Raw genomic sequence first — 18,995 nt, 5'->3', positions numbered from 1 at the left:
GCTCCACTTGAGAGTGGGGGCGCAGACGGTCGTCAACCATAACCTAAGACAGGGCGGGTCTGTTTCTCGATTCCACGTCTCCATTTCATTCCACATTCAGCAATTGACACCACCACGGTCCAGTCGTCTCCCCAGTCCGGTCTGGTCTTACTTCGATTGCCTTCCTCGTTATTATGTCAATGGGTCTTCAGTCAGCTGCGGCTTGGCACACATGTGGAGTCCGTATAGAGATATGTAGATGTAGATATGTACTAGTATATTTGTTAGTACGAGTACAATCCAAGACTTGTTACGGCGGCGAATATTTTCTCGCTTTCGTTGCATGCATGCAACTTTCGATTTCGTTTCGTTTCGATTCGCGTTTGTTGCATGTCTTGACCACATTGTTCGATTCACATTTCCCCAGCCAGTCCAGCCAGAAAGAGTTTGGCGAAAGAGAGACAGAGAAGGAAAGAGAGCGAGCAGAGAGTGTTGGAAGCTGCCGTTAGATGCTCCAGCTATTGATGATTATGTCATATGTTTGTCGGGATGGCTTGTTCGTGGGGCGACTACTGCCTGGGAGATGATTTTGACTTCATTGTCTCGCCTCATCATAATCAGTTGAAGTGCAATTACTTCCTTGTATTAATTACCACAAATGACAAGATAACACCAGTACACCCCTCTTGGCCCCCTTCTTTGTGCTGTACATTTAAAAATTATCTCTTGACTGAGGCCTGTCTTCTTCTATGGCGATAATCAGGCTGCAGCTCATTTGGTACATTGTCTGCGGCCTGACCTTGCCGTATTCGGCGATAAACCAAGCTTTACATAAATACACAAATATACTTCTTGTGTGGAAGACAATTGGTGCGGGGCCGCTTTATGCGTCAACAAAAGTGTCAAAGTTTAACCAGCTGTCGATTGATCATCAGCATTGTGGCGGATGATTACGATTTGCATTTTTTCTTTGCAGCTCGCTGCCTGATTTGGGTAACAATTTATTGTCCGCTCCGCTGTCTCCCGAGCATTCCATTCCATTCCGTTCCCATTTTGCGTCGCACAGCATTTGATGTTGATGTCTCAAATCTTGGACGCCTTCCAACAATATATAGAGCTGTTACCCATGTGGGCAAAACTGACAGTTATGACATTTTATGTGCCCTTTACAAAAGTATCTTCAAGTTTGTTGCCGACTTTACACCGCTGGAAGGTTGTTGCTGTTGCTTGCCGTGCTGTATAACTGTTTTCGGGTCTCGGGTCTCGGTGGTTTCACCGTTTCACATTTTGTTCACCATTTAGACGGGGGCACTACAGGGTTCATTGCATTACTGGTCAAGGTCGCTGCCGCCTGGGTCTGAAAAGTGGCCCAGCATAGCAAAAGTTGGCAATGGAAAAGGCTATGTATATGGTGGGAAAAAACCCTACAAGTCGGTTGAAAGTTTTCCGTGGAGTCAAGGTGCAAATAAAGGGTACGATGGCAGAGGAAAGGGGGAAGGATACATTTCAAAAATGAGCAAATATTTACGACTTACAAATATTCCGTGGTGTATGTACATATGTCTGCAGAATAATCAATAGATGAATCAAAACAGAAAGTGAATCTCCTTGACACTAGTGTTGCATGCTATTGAAAGGGAAACCCCCAAGGCAAGGCCAAGTCTCGGCTGACCACCCGATATGTTCATTAGGAAAACAAACCCAACTCACTGTCGGAACTCTTAACTATCCACATGATCTCCCGGCAGCCTGAAAAGACCCTTCCAATGAACTTGCAGACATGTAAAATGCAATGCAATAAAAGTGCCCCACAGTGGGGGAAGTGCGATCAGCTCTACCTTTCAGCTCTCCTCTCCACGTTGAACGCAGCAATTAGAGCCCGATCCGAGCTTACGATCTGATCTTTACGCATCTCTCGGATGATAAGCAATACAAAACAAAACAAGAAATAATCAGAAAACGAAAGGAAAAGAGGTCAATGCCAAAAGCATTTGAACTCTTGGTGCTTGAGTGTGGTGTGGTTGGTTTATGCCACTTTTTTGGAGTGGAAATTGTTTAGGTGTTTATTATCCGAAAAATGAAGTCGCGATTTGGTCACATTGTCACGCGCTGTTGAACGCTTCGGCTGCGCTCAATTAGGCCAAAGCAAAAAAAGAAAAATATGTATATAAAATATACATGTAGTATTTACAATAGGTATGTGTCTATGTATCGGGGTAGGTTATGAAAAGCTACCCGCTACCCATGAGATGCAATTAATCAGGTTTGCGGCTTCAAGTCTCTTTTTCGCGGACGGGGATCAAGCTAAACCGATGAATAAGGAAGTCGAAGCTAAGTTGAGCCTTCGACTTCGACTGCGACCCACCTGCGAGCTTATGCAGATTTTTGCCAGAGAGCCAGAAAAACCAGTCAAAGGAAAACTATTTATTAGCGTAATAATTCCGCCTTTGGCCAGTTTCGAGCTGTGCACAGCTGCGAGGGGCGTGATCAGGTTTTCTCCACCGAAAGACTTAGTTGACCCATTGACTTAGTCCAAAATATTGCACAGGCCGCAAAAGTGTTTATGAAATATTATGAGGAAAATCCGCTGGCTGTCGTCATTTTTGCAACGGAAATTATTTTAAATATAGACTTCACTTTCGGTTTCGCTTTGGACTACTACAATCCGTCTTTGTTTTTCTGTTCATAATTACAACAACACCCAAAGCCAAAACAAAGTTGGCAATCAAATGCCAGCCCCTAGTTAATGTTGGTGTAAATTGCGTAAATTCTGTACAAATTATGCTCTATGGCTCGTGGCCTATGGTACTGCGAGTATGAATATAGTGGGCAGACACTCGTCCTCGTCCAAGTAATTTATAAATTGTTGGCGTGTTCGCTTTACATTCGTAAAGTCTACTTAACAAAGCTCTTGGCTTTGCTGTCTTCTGAGTCGCACTGAGCTCAAGTTGTGTATGAAATGTATGGCCAAGCGAGAGGTGTTGCAGAAGTAGCAGCAGAATAGCTGATATCTTTCGAAAAAAGCCAAATTCTGTATTTCGTTTCACTAGGTGCCATGTGCATAGGTCCACTAAAAGAGAGTATCCAATATTATCAAAAAATTATATAAAATACAATTATCAAATTATTAATAGATAAATGTATGTATAATTTTAGTAAACACTTATTCTTTAAAAACTCCACTCGAGACCCTCGCTAAGTCAATAAATACAATATAGAGCGTAGCGCAATTAGGCAGCAGCAAATGTCTACAAACTAACCAAAAAAAAAAACCACAATTAAGGAAAAATTCGAAATTTATTAATTTCCAAGACGTAACGGCAGAAGCGAACGAAAATACATACCAAGTAAATTACAAAATTCAATTTTGATTTTCCGAAAGCTGACAAACCAAATAATAATTTCCAACTCTGTATATCTTGCCTTCGAAATAATATTTCAAAGAAAAGAAATTAGAGAGAAAGGACAATAAAAGCCCGTTTGCATTAACATTTAATTTAATACTAAATTCAATGAAAGCTGAGAGTTCAATGCTGCCGTTCGAGCCTAATTAAATTGAATGGAGTAGGTTGTTGGGGAGTGGTTAATGCAACGGAAGCCACTAACCCAATATACATTTAAAACTATTGAAATAAATAAGTATTTAATATTTTCCAAGGAGGATATTTTTTAATAATGTAGACAATATAACGTATTTGGTTGTTTTAATATTTATCAAATTAATCAAATCTACTCCAGAGCAAATATAAATGGGGCTTGTAATATAAAAATGTATGTTTTAGAATATGAATTTCTTGTACGTCGGATTACCGAGCAATTAACAAATCTGAAAATGAATCTTTTCGCAGCAATTCATATGATTAATAAAGATCAAAGTATAAACTTTGTACCTTGTTACATAAGATTTTCGTTTCGGTATAAAGCATTATCCAAGTACATCCCCATCCCAAACACAAGAGTTGCTTACTTGCAACGCTTCCCCGTCTCCGACTTTTCCAACTGCAATTGTTGCAAGTTTCAGCTGTCCTCCCATATTTGGCATAGTTTATAAATACTCGTATTCGTACGAGTATTCTCTATGATAAATGTTAAAAAATTATCCAGACATGTTTCTATTTATCTGCCAGTCGCTATCGCACTGCTGGTTGCTTATTTCGCTTTTTTGGATTGTCGAAATGTTGCAACTTACATATTTGAGTTTGGAAAATTTCTTTGCAGCCGAAATGTTGCGGCGAAAGAAATTGCAAGTCAATTACCATTAGACGGTTTGCATGGCGCCATGACGCAATCGCCACATGTGGCAGCGGTGGCATGGCAGCGGTGGCATCGCAGCAAAGAAACGTGGCAACAAATACAATAACAGATAGCAAAGCCGACGTCATCACCATATCGCTAATTGATTGCGTCTGCTGCGGCTGTTGTGCCTGTTGTTTCTTGTTGCTGTTGTTGCATTCACTTTGCTGGTTTTTGGGTCGCGCCATTCTCCATTGCCACATGCCGCACGCTCAGATACTCGACGGAGAGCACTTGCGTAGTTTCGCGGGTTAGGACAAGATCAATGTTGCTGATGTTGGTCAATTCGTGCAAGCAGGTTCTCCCGAAGCTAAAGACTCAGGCAACGAACTTGAAATGCGTGCCCGCTCCTTCTGGACTGTTTGTCATTGAAATTGATTGAACCGATAAACGATGCTGGCAACCAGAGATAGCACTCCCCCTTTTATAAGGTAACTGTTGCATCATTTTCACTGACTTGTTTTCCATTTAATTTTTAGCAAATTGCCTGATTTTTTCTGGTCTTAAGTGGTTGAAAAATTATGTGAGAAATTGCAGAGAAGAGAGTGGAGAGTGAAGTGAAGTGAACCGATTGGGGCTTGAGGCAGGTCCAGTTCACTCGTGCAATACGTTTTAGCTGTTTATATAGCTTAGCGCTCCTAACTGTTAAAGGCTTACTGGTCTGTGTCCTATTTGATTTAAGTAAATGTTTTAAATGTACATACATTTCGTTTGCTTTTCTGAATTTACCTTTTTTTTAAATGGAATGGCAACATGAAGTTATCCACGAATATTTTTGTATTTATTTTGCTAAGTTTTTATTCTAAATCTTTTTAGAAGTTCGTTGAGTTCCTCAAGATGATGTTATTGAGTAAGAGCAGTATGTCGGAAGTAGATCTAGCTATTCCTTGCTGGTTGTGAGGCAGTCGTTGTTTCAGTCAAATAGCTCTGCATTTTTTTCATTGTGAATTGTGCTTTTCAGTCTTAACAGCTTTTAAATTCCGATGAAGCACAGCAAGTCGCAAGCGTTTCGTTGTCTCTCTTTCTGCATCCAAATTTAAACTGAATTCTTCTGTACTCATGTGATTTTCTCTTTCTAACTCCTCTTTCCTTCCTAATCCTCTTTTTTCTTCTTTCCACATCAACAACACTTGCCCCATGCTCACCTGCGCGCCCTGAGACTATGCTCTCAGCAACATTGGGACTAGATTAGAAAACGGTTTAAAATTAGATCCATAAGAGTTTGGATCATAAATCGAATGATTTATGTAAATTATTCCCATACTCTATCTATACTCTTTCCACGTATTGACCAATATGCTAGCTGCTCCTATACCGTGCCGTCCGTTACATCTTTTTTCCGTCTCTTCCCACAAGCCATGCGAGAGTTATATCTCCCTTTCTACGATAGGAACAAGGAGGGGAATGGGAGCGAGGCAGGGGATTCCGCTGCGGGAAGTTGTTGTGTTCATTCTGGCTATAATATAGACCCGATCGAAACGTGTTTCTGCATTCTACTGGTATATGTATGTATATGCATTCCTTATGAATCTTCGGTTTTGGTTCATACAACATTCATACAATTTTTGGATGACATAGAATATGTACATAAGTACTGGGGTCGGAAACGCGTACTTTTGGCGGTTTGCTTCATGCAAATGTTCGGATTGAATCACGGATATAATGAATGTATCACGAACAGGGTTTTCGCTGCACGAACTCTTTTATTGGGCGATATTTAAGTGAAGCTATTAAATTCATATAAGCACTAGTGTGTGTGAGCTCTATTTGTTTCGAGGATCGAATCGCCAAATCGAATATGGGGAAAGTTTTATAAATATTGAGATGCATATCGAGATAAGGGGAAAATTTTGCGAGTTTTTCGACTAGTTCTTCATTTGTTTTTTGTTAAGCGGTTAAGCGTGGAAATTTATTAAAATCGGGTAAGGAGTGAATTGGATTCACGAAAGTTACTTGACTTAGTTTTTCGCTTTTCATTTGTATAGAGTTCTTTCTATAGAGAGATTTTTATCTGTATTTAAAACAAGCGGAACATCATAATCTACACAATTAAAAAACTATCATTTTGTAATAATCGTTTCTGCAATCGAAATTTGAACGAGGTTGACACAACCCACTGCCTCTGCTTTATCAATCCTCTGAGAGCATGCTGTATGCAACCATTCATGAGCGAACTTCACAATTGTGAAATAAGCTGATGGGACTTGAGCTGAATTATTTCTGATAAGAGTACATACATGTGTATAAATAAATGTATACATAGTATTTGAATGAGTAATTCGAGTTCATATTTTAATTTCGTTTGCACATTTGATTCTCTTTCTCCCTTTCGGGTTTATAATAAAAATTCCTGGTTATTCTATACATACATATATACATATGTATAAGTCTATATAAGTATGTGTAAGTATAGGTAAAGGGCAGACTATATAAGAGATCTGTGCGCTTCGGCATCGAATTTCACGTGATGATTTTCCTGTTGCACTGGGTACTTCCTTTGCTTCCGCTTGTAGGAAACGAGGCATAGAACTAGCACAATGATGAAAATGGAACAAAAAACATATTCAGCATGTTCAGGAAATTCGAATTCAGCTGGTTTTTCCGTAGTGGTTGTAAGGAGTTTCGCCGTAGTTGTAAGCAACTCCGTTGAGGAGTCGTCCCAGGTGCTCGAGGAAGTGGAGTCGTCCCAGGTGCTCCAAGAAGTGGAGTCCGTCGAAGTCTCAGTTTCATGAGTGTCCTCAGTCGAGGTTGTTGTGAGTGCACTTGCGGTTTTGGTTTGCAGCAGGGGTTTACAGTCTCCATTGCCGTCGGGGGACATTATGTATCCAGGACAGCAAATTTCTTGCATTTCCGTCTTTTTTTTGGTCTGAGAATATTTCTGAATTAAAACCGTCAATGCGCTTTGAATGCCACAACATTACCACTTTTTTTGGACTCCCATTGATCTTCAGTTTCTTGAAGTAGTCCGCGAATGGTCCATATTCATTCAATGGGGTAAATTCCTCTTCGGTATAGCTAATTTCAACGGGCTGACTGCACAAATTCGGATCTCGATGGGCCCTTATCAGCTTGTATGCCAAAATGCTTAGGAAAAATATGAACAGAAACTTTGGCATTATGCTGTATTAGTAGTCCGCACGGCAAAGAAATTAAAATTCAACTAAAAAAAAATTCAACGGAATCTAATTCTTATTCTACTTGCGAGTTCCGATAAGAAAGCTTCTGTAAATTATACTTTTTCCCTCTGGGGCACACAGTAGCCATCATTCCAATATGCTTTCCATTTATCGCATGTGTTTTGAAAAGCAGCAGCTTAAGCCGAGCTTTCTTGATGTAAGTCGAGAGATGTTGCCTAGCTTAGGGCTTCAACTTTTTTATAGTGATTTAAGGTAAAGCTTAGATACTAGGTTTCCACTGTATAAAGCTGAGCTCTTGGCTATGCTATGCTTAAAGCTTGTGCTTATAAAGCATACCGAGCTTTAAAAATGGATATGATATCGTCGGAGAGCTTTCGTTTAGGAGAGCGAGAGCGCGGAACAGTGCTAGTTCAAAGTTAATAATCAGAGCAGGAACAAGTAACATAGCCAAAGGGGGATTGTTTTGCAATGCTGAGAGAGCAGTTATTATTATCATTATTACTCAGAGTAATCCGCAGTTTTGCGTGTCGCAACCGAAACAGATCGGAATTCCGCTGGGAGCCCGACATGTTTATATAAAATTGTGTTTGCTCTACCCACTAGGGTGTTCAGGGTGTTAATCTTTTCGTCTCTACATAGTCCCTGGAAATCCGTTTATTTTCTGTCCATATCCACTCTCATTCCCATTGCTGTTGTGGATGTGGACTATTCATCATACATACATCGCACTATTCACAGCGAAACCGCTGAGGTCAGCACCCTATCACAGATTTACGTACATATTACTCCTACTATTGAAAATAAAGTCTTCAGTTACAATAGAAATCTTTGGTTTTTTCAATGAGTTTTTATATTGCTCCCATGATAACGGAAAACCTAGTACAATTGAAATCGGTAATTTTAATTAAAGAGAAAAACGCAACAGATCAGTACAACAATATTCTTACATTTTTGGCACCAATTAATTCTGGTTATGTTATTTTTTCAAATTTTCTTTTTATTTACATTATTTAAATATGTACAAACATTTCATAGAAAGGAAATTTTCATGTAAAAGTCGAAGGAGCAACTCGTCTGCTGTTTGATTTTCCGTCTCTGTCTACAAAAGAACTGTACACATGGAGGGGAAGGCGAGGAGACAGGCATTGGCAGAGCGACCCGGATGGGCGGGGCAAGCTTTCTAGGTTGGATTAACCCATCGACGGCGCCTGTCAAAGCTCTTCCCCTGGCCCAGATCCTCCAAGAATTTCGGCTGTTATCACAAACTAAAACTAAATTTTAAGTCGTACGTTGAGGGTTGCTTGGCGGGGGAGAGGGTGGCAGATTGGGTGGCAGGGTCCAGGTTGTTGGCCTATTTTTCATTTTGATAATGTCGACTTGCTGATGCGCTCGCCTTTACCCGACTTCGATTCTCCAGTGGCCCTCGTAAGTGTTGCAATTGGATCTACTTTTTGTGGAGGTAGCCGCCGTGGCCGGAGGCGCCGTAGGAGGAGATTCCGTGTCCGGACACGCCGTACGAGGCGATGCCGTGACCAGAGATTCCGTGGCCGGAGATTCCGTGGCCAGAGATTCCGTGGCCGGAGTAGCCGGAATAGCCGGAATAGCCGTGGCTAATGTAGGCTGGAGCGGCAGCGGCGACGGTGTGGGTGACGGCAACGGCGGGCTTCACATGGCTCTCAACATGGACTGGCACTGGGACGGCCACCTTGTAGGGCACTGGTCGGTCCACATGGACTGGGACCTTATGGATGACGCGCTTCTCGACGGTGTAGGGCACGGGCTTCTCGACAGGAACGGGGTAGGGCTTGTCAACGTGGACGGTGTAAGGACGATCGACGGCGATCTTGACAGGAACCCTGACGACCTTCTCCACTGGGTAGGGTTGGGGCACCTCGACTGGCACTTTGACGATCTCCTTCACTGGCACATGGACGATCCTCTCGACTGGGTAGGGCTGAGGCACGGGAACCTTGACAGGATAGGTGACGGTCTTCTCCACGGGATAGGGCACGTGACGCTCCACCTGGTAAGGAACCTGCACGGTCCTGATCACAGTGTTGGTGTGCACCTGGGTGGGCAACTCAGCGACAGCTTGGCCGATGGGTCCGCCTCCGATACCAATACCCGATCCAAGAACGGCACCGCCCGCCGAGGGTCCGTAGCCGTAGCCCAGGCCGTGGCCAATGCCCCGCTTCTCCTGCTTCTTCTCTGCCGGCTCGGCGGGTTCGGCGGCCTTCTTGGGCGCCTCCTCGCTGGCGCTGGCCACCAGCACGCACATGGCCACAAGGCCGAAAATGAGCTGCAATGGACAAAGGAAAGCGAACAAATAAATTAAAGTCAAACGCGTTGACCGCAATCGGGCTGGCCAAATGGGTTTGGTTATGCAAACAGCGACTGCACCCGCTTCCGCCTGTCAGCCCATAATTTGGAATATGACGGTTACGCAATGGCTGGAAAGCTTACTGGGCAACCAGCCAAGTTCAATGGTGCCCCAGGTTAGGCGCGCAAGTGAATTTGCGGCCAAACATATTGGCAATGCGGCGTATACGTAATGGGGCTCGAAATTGGAGCAATGTTGTGGGTGATTGGAATATTTGGATATACTCTTGGCGTGGCGACTAAATAATCAGATTCGCAATTCGTGTCAGTGCAATAGGCATTTACAAAGGGAATGGCTAAAGTATAGGTTGTTGGTCTTCCAGGTGGGAACAGCCTTGAGCGTGTTAAAGCTTAAGGTTTTTCCAACAGTTTGGTTTGGTTTTAAAATATCAATTGCTTGTTGGGTCCTGAATATTTCACAAATATTTGTAGAACTTAGCAATGATGTTTGTTGGAAAATTTACTTTTTTATATTAGCATTCTTACAATACGTGAAATATGTACTTTACAATTTAACAAAAAATGTTTGCAATCTAACACCACTTAACGACAATGAATTGAATGTAAGTTTCAATAATTCTATTAAATGTGTGTTCGACCAACAACTGTTTTTTAATTTTAAAGAATTATTAAAAGTATCGACATTCGCTTTATCTCCTGTCTCCTTTCAAGAAGCGGTTTCAATAATTAACCTCAAACGAGTTTACTTGTCTGAATTATTTCAAATGCACTCGAATTACCACACCGAACGGACTGGGCTATGCCGTAAATAATGTTATTTAAAAGCCACTTTAACCAAGATCGAGTTCTCCAAGCGCGATTTCGGTTGCTTTTGTTTTAATTTGGAAACACTTTGGAACAGAACACTCAATAGCTGGGACCGAACATACCATGGATTTCATTTTGCACTGGGTTTTGCACTAAACAACTTTGGATCAAGAGGGGCTCGTATGTCTCCACCAACCCGCAACAGTAGACTGAATAATATCGCACAGACGTCGCGAGCTTTTATATGGCCGATGCTACTGCGGGTCTGTCTTCTGCGGTGGCTGCGCAGTCGCCGCGAGCCAAGATCGAGTCTTGCAGGCGTTTGCGCAGCAGCCCGACCAAAAGCTCCTTTGCTTTGCTCTCTGCCTTTCTCTCATTCGCTCGTTTTCCGTCTGTGTGAGCCATGGCCCGAAGGAAACGATTCCACGAAAAGCTCTTCTGGGGGTGCCTCTCACGTATACTGTACGTGTCGTTCGTGTGACCATGCGCCTGTGTGAGTGCGTATCTGTGAGAATCCGTGTGAGCGTACTAGAGTCGAGCTGACTTCTTCCACTGGCAGTTGTTAGGGCGCGAGTACCTAGGCCACAAGTCGATAATAATTGAAGAAACGACCTTAAAATATTTCACTAAAAGTTGATAAATAACTAAAGTAAATTATAAATTAACAGCCCAATTGTTGTACATATTATTATACTAATAGTAAATAGAAAAATATAATTAATTGCTATAAGATTTAACCATTTTTCACTTTATTGTTGCACCGGGCTAAGATTTGGAAATCATGTCCCCTGAAATGCTTGATTCAGAGAAGGCGTTACCAGCCGTAAATTATGTTCTGGCATTGCTGATTCATATTCAACCGGTAACACTTCCATCACATCATGAAATTAGGCACAGAAAAATATGCTCCATAGCCATAAGTCAAATTCACATTAGCCACACATCGACTTTCCACAACTTTGGAGTGTTGTTGCAGTTACAGTTGCTGTTGCTACTGCAGTTGCACATTCGATGTAAATGTTCCGCTGGAAAACATGCGCCGCGGAGTCTGCCAGGCTTGGTTCTGTGGGGTTCGTTTCTGGGGGCTTCGTGACTGAACTTTTGATCTCTGACTTGTGTTTTGCTCAGTGTTTTTTTTTTTTTTTGTTTTGTTTTAAATTTTTTGGCAAAACTCAGCCCGAACCTTGATATGGGTGCATTGATTGAATGGGTCTTGTCTGTGGCGGATTCTGTCTGTGTGTGTTGGTAATTTGACATTTTAATGCTGCCTAGGAAATACTCGCCAATGGCCATGTAAATGGAACGTGTGAACAATGACTAGACCACAGCGATCATAAAGGAGAACACTCCGAGCAACCAACAAAAATAGCGCTAGATTTATGTGCATTAAATTAATTGCTGATATAATGTCCGAACATAATGGCATCTGGCGTATTGGGCTTTGTAATGTGCAGTTGAAGGCTAAGGTCGTCCATCATCAATATCAACATCTACATCAACATCACAATCGGTGGCGCGGGCTCTGACTCAAAGTTGAACCACATTCGTGGGAGGTGGCGAGGGGACCGGCGGGTGGTAGGCCTTCCCTTGGTGGCGCTTCTTTTGTGGTTAGCCATCGCCTTGGCGATGGTGGGGCTGTGCTGTGCCCTGTCATGAGCACATCCCCAGTAGCAGCAGAACCACCGCACTGCAATCGTGCGGATGACGTGCGAGCTTCCATATAAATTATGCAGACCAAAAACGAAATCAACAATCGAAAGAGCTCAGCCCCAGCCCCAGCCCCAGCCCGAGCTCAAGTTCAAGTTTATGCATCGGGCCTTTATCTGTTTTGTTCAGTCGGGTTTCTTTGTTTGCCTTCTTTTATGGTTTTTCTAGATCACTTTCATTTTGTTGTTGACTCGCCAACATTGGAATAAATGGACAGAGATGGATCGAAGATCCAAACTAGCGGAGATGTTTTCTACTTGAATACCCGGTATCTAAAACGTTTGAGGAGGGTTTTGGTTTGGTCGACTGTCTTTCAATATGGTTTAAAATTTCAATGTTACTGAAAAAGTATTTTACAGTTCACCATTAAAAAAATGTTTCAAAATAAAGAGTTTTTTATTGTGTAATTTTTTAATATGTTTGCTAATGTGTTTAATGATTTAATGGTTTTCTTTAGCTAGTAACCAATGCAAAATGTTTGAAAGTGTGAGGCGCTTTAAATGATTTGGAGTCTATAAAACGCCGGGTCGAGTCAAATTTGAAAAAGTTCCACTATGAGATGGATACGATGTTCTTTTGAAAATAAATTAGAAAGTAGACCATTTGTGGTCGTCGCAGGAACTGCGAACTCTTCCATCTTGACAAACCAATTATGAAAATATGTTATTATATTCAATATCAAAATAGAAACGTTGCCGTCTCATCAACAGTCGCGAATATGCAGATACATCTGACAGCTATTAGCATAAGATACAAGTAATATTAGAGTCGCTCAACAAGGGAGGTGGGGCATCTTCCATTAGATAATCTGGTATTTGACATTTTGCGTTCACTGGCCGATCGCCTGCTTAATTTATTTAATTAAAACTCGTGTGACGTCAAAGCTGGACTCGTTCTCAAGCTGAAACAAAAGCCAACTTAATTCCAAAATGAATGTAAAATAAATACTCTTGCGAAGAGTATCCTAATCTTGAAAGGGTTGTGAAAGGCTTAGAGTGAACAGGAAAACATTTATGTGTACAGTTGTAAATGAATTTTTATTTATTTTTTAAGCTAAGCTGACCCAAATCAAATTATAATGGATCTAAATAATTAAATGGGCTTCCAAGTATGAAAATGTTGCAGTATTTTTCTTAAACTATTTACCTTCTTTAGAATTGATGTTGTACATACATATGTGCGATTTTTTTTCAAATTGTATTTCGTTCATTAATTAACGTTTCAAAGTTACGTTAAAATTCTAATGGATAGTAGCTGCATTTATTAGCTTTTCAGAGTTAAGAGATCCTCTTAAACTTGTTGTAACATATACTCCATGTTTGCCCAAAAGGACATCGAAACTACATCTGTTTATTACTCCACACACATATAAACGTACATTTGTTCTGTCTAGTAGAAGAATCTCATTAATTGTAGGACTCTTTTTATGGCAGTGTATTGACTTCTATTGATTTCTGAAACTAGTCTTCCAGGTTTTAATGTTTTTTAATCTTTGATTTTCTTGATACACGCCCAAAGTTAATGATCGCAGGGGATTTTTTCTCTAAAATAAATTTTTATTCTAAACAAAAATTGTTGTGGGAATGGTAAGTCTTAGTAAGTCCACTTTCAGTGGTTCTTTGTGCTCCGGTGAATTGTTTGAAAAACCCCTTCCATTAAAAATTCAAATGATTTAAATCTGGGACAGCACAGCAAACCAAACACCTTTCGTGTTAGCAGGCCATAAATTAGGGGAGTAAAGCAGAGTGAAGTACAAAAAAAATCCATAAATAAAAATAAAGATATTCACATTTGTCTTAGCGTCTTTCCATAAGCTTTATTCTTCCTTCGGCAGTCGAAACAATCAACCCAAAAATAAACGTATTTGTTGAAATATCTTTTTGCGAAGCAGATTAAAGTATTATATATTGATGGTAATTAACGAATCGAGCTGCGAGTCCGGCCATATGTTATAGGGCAAGCGATCGATTTATCGATCGCTGCCTAACATTTGTCATTTGGCATTTGAATTGGAAACTTTTTGCACCTCTGCGGGTTTAATGTATAATCTAATATACACAATCGCATAAGATATCTGTAGTCCCGCACAGTCGCTCACGGCTGCTCCAGATTTGAGATGCCTCGCATTTGTCAATCGAATGCCGAACATGTTTCGCCGTCTAATCCGTGCAAATATGCTCGAAAGGTGATTAAGTTTTCTTTGGTTTTCATTCATCGAAACTGTGGAACAGCTTTTTGTGTGGAAGCCAACTAATTGCGGCCTAATGGCATGTGAGTTGATTCCTAAATTGTCCAGAGCGGAGTCTCTCAGATTGATAACTTGATTGGTGCTAAGTGGATTGCATAAACGGAGAATGTCTGCTGAGTTCTGTAGACTGATTTGACTCTACTCACTGAAATTTCTGAGTACACACACAGCAAGGCAATTTTATCTATTAACTCTACTCGAAAGATATCAAATCAAGGAACATTATCACCCTTTTTTCTACACCTAAGATCTAATCATTCATCTGCAAACATTATGTTTGATAATCTATCATAATCACGAGCCCCGAAAGGAAGCGGCGAAGGTAAGGCCAGAGCTAACGTTACTAAAAGTAAATGCAGCAGTTAATTGAGTTTTCGGCTAGTACTTGTATTGCTTGTACTTCATGCTGCTACATCTGCCAAGGTCAGTCCGGGCCTAAATTCACCGAAATTTATCATAATTAACGAGACGCTCGAGCGACACAATTTGACCCAAATTTTCGGAATTGAAATCGGAATGCGAAGTGGCAAAAGATTTTCTTCTGCCGGGCCATCAACGAAATCACCGATTTCGTGCTGGAGCTGAAGTCTTTCGGATTGTGATTGTGGTCTCGAGGTTGTGCTGGGTTCGAGCTAGGTTCGAGCGGGGTCTGGTCTGGTCTGGTCTGGGGCTGGCGTCTGGTGCAGACAAGTAACATTTGTCAATTGAAATGGCCAGAAAAACACAGACTTGTACGGACTGCGGACTGCGCACTGCGGGTCGAAGACAATCGTGCAAAACCTTCGACATTTAATTTGGTTTCTGTTTTTTGTTCGGTTGCACGTTTGGTTAGCAAAGAAAATTGTCTAGAAAAAAGCTGTTTACATGGGGCAATTTTTGTGCCTCTCTTTTTCTGATGGTAATTGTCCGCAAAAAGGTCAAAAAGAGACACACATTTTTGATTTGCAGGCTGGTGCTGATGGACACGCCACTATTTTCGCTACTGTTTTGCCTAATTTGTGGCTGTGACCTCAACACCCTCCTAAACCAACAAAAATGATGACCTCTCGTAACGCTTGTTGGCTATATAATTTCGGACCGTAATATATTTGGGAAATATACAGAAATTTGTTTCTGAATTAGAGGCGCGAACAATGGACTGGAAACGAAAATAGCTAAAATGATTCTCTCGATTTGACATTTTCCATGTAATTGAACCAATGCGGTTAGGGGCCCGGCCCCGCTTTGGACCTTGAATTACCAGACCAAGACAATACCGCAGCACCACCTTCGATCAGAGCCAAACACGAAATGCACGCGGAACCAGACTCAGGCCTCTGACAGAACCTGAGAGGCAGGCCGAAAGCTGGCGGATAAATCTAGCAAAGAACTGGCTGTCACGCCCTCCTATCCGCCCACACCAAGACCTACAAGCCACCGTGCATTGAGAAGCGAATTAGGCTGGCCAAAGATCTGAAATAAACGCAAATAAAGACATTAATTGAGGTGGATCGTGAGTGGATCTCAATCTTTTTGGACACTTCAGAAGCAGCAAAGCATTTCTTCTCGGGCTTTATCGGAAGGAGTTTAATTATTGGTAATTCGAGGAATTAAACAAGATATGTTTGTTGATCCTTTTAAAAGTATTGGGGCTACCTTACTTGGATATACGAGTGACTTGTAATTGAGCAGGCACAGCTTAGCTCTTTAATTCCCATCAGTACAGTCGAGAATTCTTCTGAAATAAATAACAATTGGCTTTTAACATTGTCATTTATATCTCGTACTTCACTGGCATTTTTTCGTTTTCATGTTTGCGCCGAGCGCGTGTTTGGCAATAAAAATAAATAAATAAATCATTTTGAACTCCAGCCATTGTTTGCCCGTACGAAACCTCCGCAGCAATTAGTGCAAAAAAACTTAGCAAACAATAAGATCACAAAAACAGAAAAACAGAACTACTAGTAAAACAGAAACGGAGAAAACAAAAACTTGCCGGCCTGGGAATTATGTCGTTGGCTTTTCGTTTTTCTCGTCTTAGATTTCTTGAGTAAGTCTCGAGTGTGAGTCTCGAGATGGTGTGTAACACCCCGAGATGTGATGTAAATTTATGTTTTAATGTGGCAAGCAGAGCAGGCCAATTCCCAGGCGAAACCCCGATACAAAGAAAACCTTTTCTAGTGTGTGTTTTATAACAATGGATGTGTCACTAGAAAAGGGGAAATAGCAGAACTGATCCGTAGATATATCTGGCTGGAGGGGAGTCGAAGGACGTCGACACTTGGTAAATAAAGAGTTAAATACAAAAATATATATCATTTGTGGCTAACTTCTCAATATTTGATGTTAGGAAGACCTATCTAAATCGGTCTAACTGACAGACTCGACTGCTCGATTGACATTTAGGGCCTGGCTTCCATGCCGTCACAGTTCAATGGAAAACTAGACAAATGATTTGCCTTTACCACGCGGTAAAGTACGCCCACGAACATCAATGAAAAATTAGGCAAAAGATTGGCTGCCACAACATATCATGCCACGACCATGTGAAATACAAAATTACTAATATCAACAGCGCCGCGCAGAAGACAATGAGTGGGGGCTGGAGATGGAGATGTGGCAGAAAACCGAAGCAATCCAAAGCCAAATCCAAATCCAAGCCACTAACTGCTTGTTGCAAATGCCACAGTGACACACTAACTGAGTGACTTCCAAAGCCCCAAACTGCAACAGCAGCAGCAGCAACAACAAAACTTATGCAACTATTCAGAGCTTTGGCTCCTCGAGCTCGACCTGTTTCAGTCGGAGCTGGACTCGTAACTGGACTCCAGCAGTGGGCCGAAAGTTAAGCCAGATTTGGGAGTCTGCTGCCGCTGCTTAACCTTTTTTTTGGGGTGGTGGGGGGTTGTTGGCGAGAGATGTTTTCCTATTCAATTGGGGGACTATTAGATTGTTGAATGCCCCTTAAAGGCGGTGCCTACACTTGGCTCATTTGACATAGTTCGCGGCATAGATAAAGAACTTGAAGGAGTGTCCGTGTCCACAACCCAGAGAAACACTTTCAATACGGAAATTGCCAGGGAATGAGAAATCATTGTGGACTCGGGTTCGTTGCCTGAGTCTTTTGTTTCGTTTGGAGGCAGGTGAAAGGATTCGCTTCGCTTTCGTGCGAAACACACCCGTGGATCAGACCAAACCAGACCAGACCACATCAGACCAAACCATACCAGCCATAATTCATTGAACAATTGCATAATCCGACTGACTGTGATGCGGTAGCGTTTGTAGGCTTAATTGTTTGCAATTTGAATGCGCCGCGAGATGGGGCGGAGACCAACAGCCAGAAGTCAACGGAGTCAAACATAAATTGATGTTCAGATATGATCTGGAGTATGAGGAAGAATATTTGAGTTGAGCATGGGGCTAACTATGGATAAGGCAGTTCAACTATGATATCCATAACCATGCTGATTTGCTCATCCATACATATGTCTCAAGCCACAACATACGAGTATCATCGTGGGTTCAATAGACTTGGCATTTAGCTGAAATCGGATCATGTACCACGTCAATGACTGCAATTGCATTGGGGCTATGCATTGTGGCTATAACGAGTATTTTATTTGCAGTTTGCTGGCCAAATGAAACAGCCGGCCAAATGCAGGGCAGGCCGAAACAGAAGGCACACATGAAGAGGCCAGGTGGGAGGGCCTCCCAGTACCTGGGGTTTCCAGATTGCCAAAGACGCTCGCTTCACTTGACTTGGTCCGCTCCGACTTCGACTTCCACTTCGACTGCGACTTCGATTACGTTTGCAATCGGAGCTTCGGTTTTGGGTTTTGGGTTTTGAGCTTACAGTTTTCTGTTCGAGTAACTGGTGCAACTTTTTCTGATTTTAACTTTGGCTGTCAAACAGACAGGCATTTTGGCAAAATCGAAAAAATAACAGCCAAAACTAAACCAAATTAATTTCGCAATTGGACGACAACTATGCGGCGATGCAGACGCATTCGTTCGGATTTTGGCGATGGACAACTTGGCTGGCGATGACCTTCAAAAACCGCCGACTGGATTGCCGTTCATTAGAGCAGAGTTTCACATTTCGCAACATGTGGAACGTCTTTCGTGGCTTTTCTCAGCCAAGCCACCAGCGACGGAAAGAATTGCGAAAATACATTTTGAGCTTTTCCATTTGCTCCGTTGCCATCTTTTGTCGTCCGCCGTTGTGTCACCATCGTTTTGGGTCAATTAATTAAATTTCAGCAAATATGCGAACGTCCCCCTCGCCCAACTCTTTGCTCCGCCCCCATCGCCGCGGGAAATATTGTTTTAATTGGGCAAGCCGCGCTGGTCGCAGAAATTTGTTGCCTTGCCCCCCGCCCCCACCACCCTTCCCCAACCATCGATTGGGTGCTCATGCCTGCCCCACGGCATCATTGCGTAAATGCTGCTACTGGGCGATTCCTCCAGATGTGCGCGATCGAAATCGATCGGGGGGCGGAGGC

At 42.1% G+C, this 18,995-nt stretch overlaps 3 protein-coding genes across 3 annotated transcripts in view; 1 reads left to right on the top strand and 2 right to left on the bottom strand.

Annotated features, from left to right (window-relative positions):
- The window catches only part of LOC108163743 (angiotensin-converting enzyme), a 43,095-nt gene that overhangs the window by 10,298 nt on the left and 13,802 nt on the right, over positions 1–18,995 (top strand). The window lies entirely within an intron of this gene.
- LOC108163748 lies at positions 6,538–7,413 on the bottom strand. Its single transcript, XM_017299215.2, has 2 exons — positions 7,194–7,413; positions 6,538–7,138 (listed from the first exon to the last, which is right to left on the bottom strand). The coding sequence occupies exons 1-2, from the start codon at positions 7,386–7,388 to the stop codon at positions 6,698–6,700; spliced, it is 636 nt and encodes a 211-aa protein (XP_017154704.1). The 5' UTR covers positions 7,389–7,413; the 3' UTR covers positions 6,538–6,697.
- Positions 8,386–10,779, bottom strand: LOC108163745 (chorion protein S38). Its single transcript, XM_017299213.2, has 2 exons — positions 10,679–10,779; positions 8,386–9,708 (listed from the first exon to the last, which is right to left on the bottom strand). The coding sequence occupies exons 1-2, from the start codon at positions 10,688–10,690 to the stop codon at positions 8,854–8,856; spliced, it is 867 nt and encodes a 288-aa protein (XP_017154702.1). The 5' UTR covers positions 10,691–10,779; the 3' UTR covers positions 8,386–8,853.

The sequence above is a fragment of the Drosophila miranda genome, chromosome 4 (genome assembly GCF_003369915.1).
Source record: "Drosophila miranda strain MSH22 chromosome 4, D.miranda_PacBio2.1, whole genome shotgun sequence".
Classification (NCBI taxonomy): Eukaryota; Metazoa; Arthropoda; class Insecta; order Diptera; family Drosophilidae; genus Drosophila; species Drosophila miranda.
Note: the sequence above shows the minus strand (reverse complement) of the source record. Positions and strands in the feature narration are given on the sequence as shown.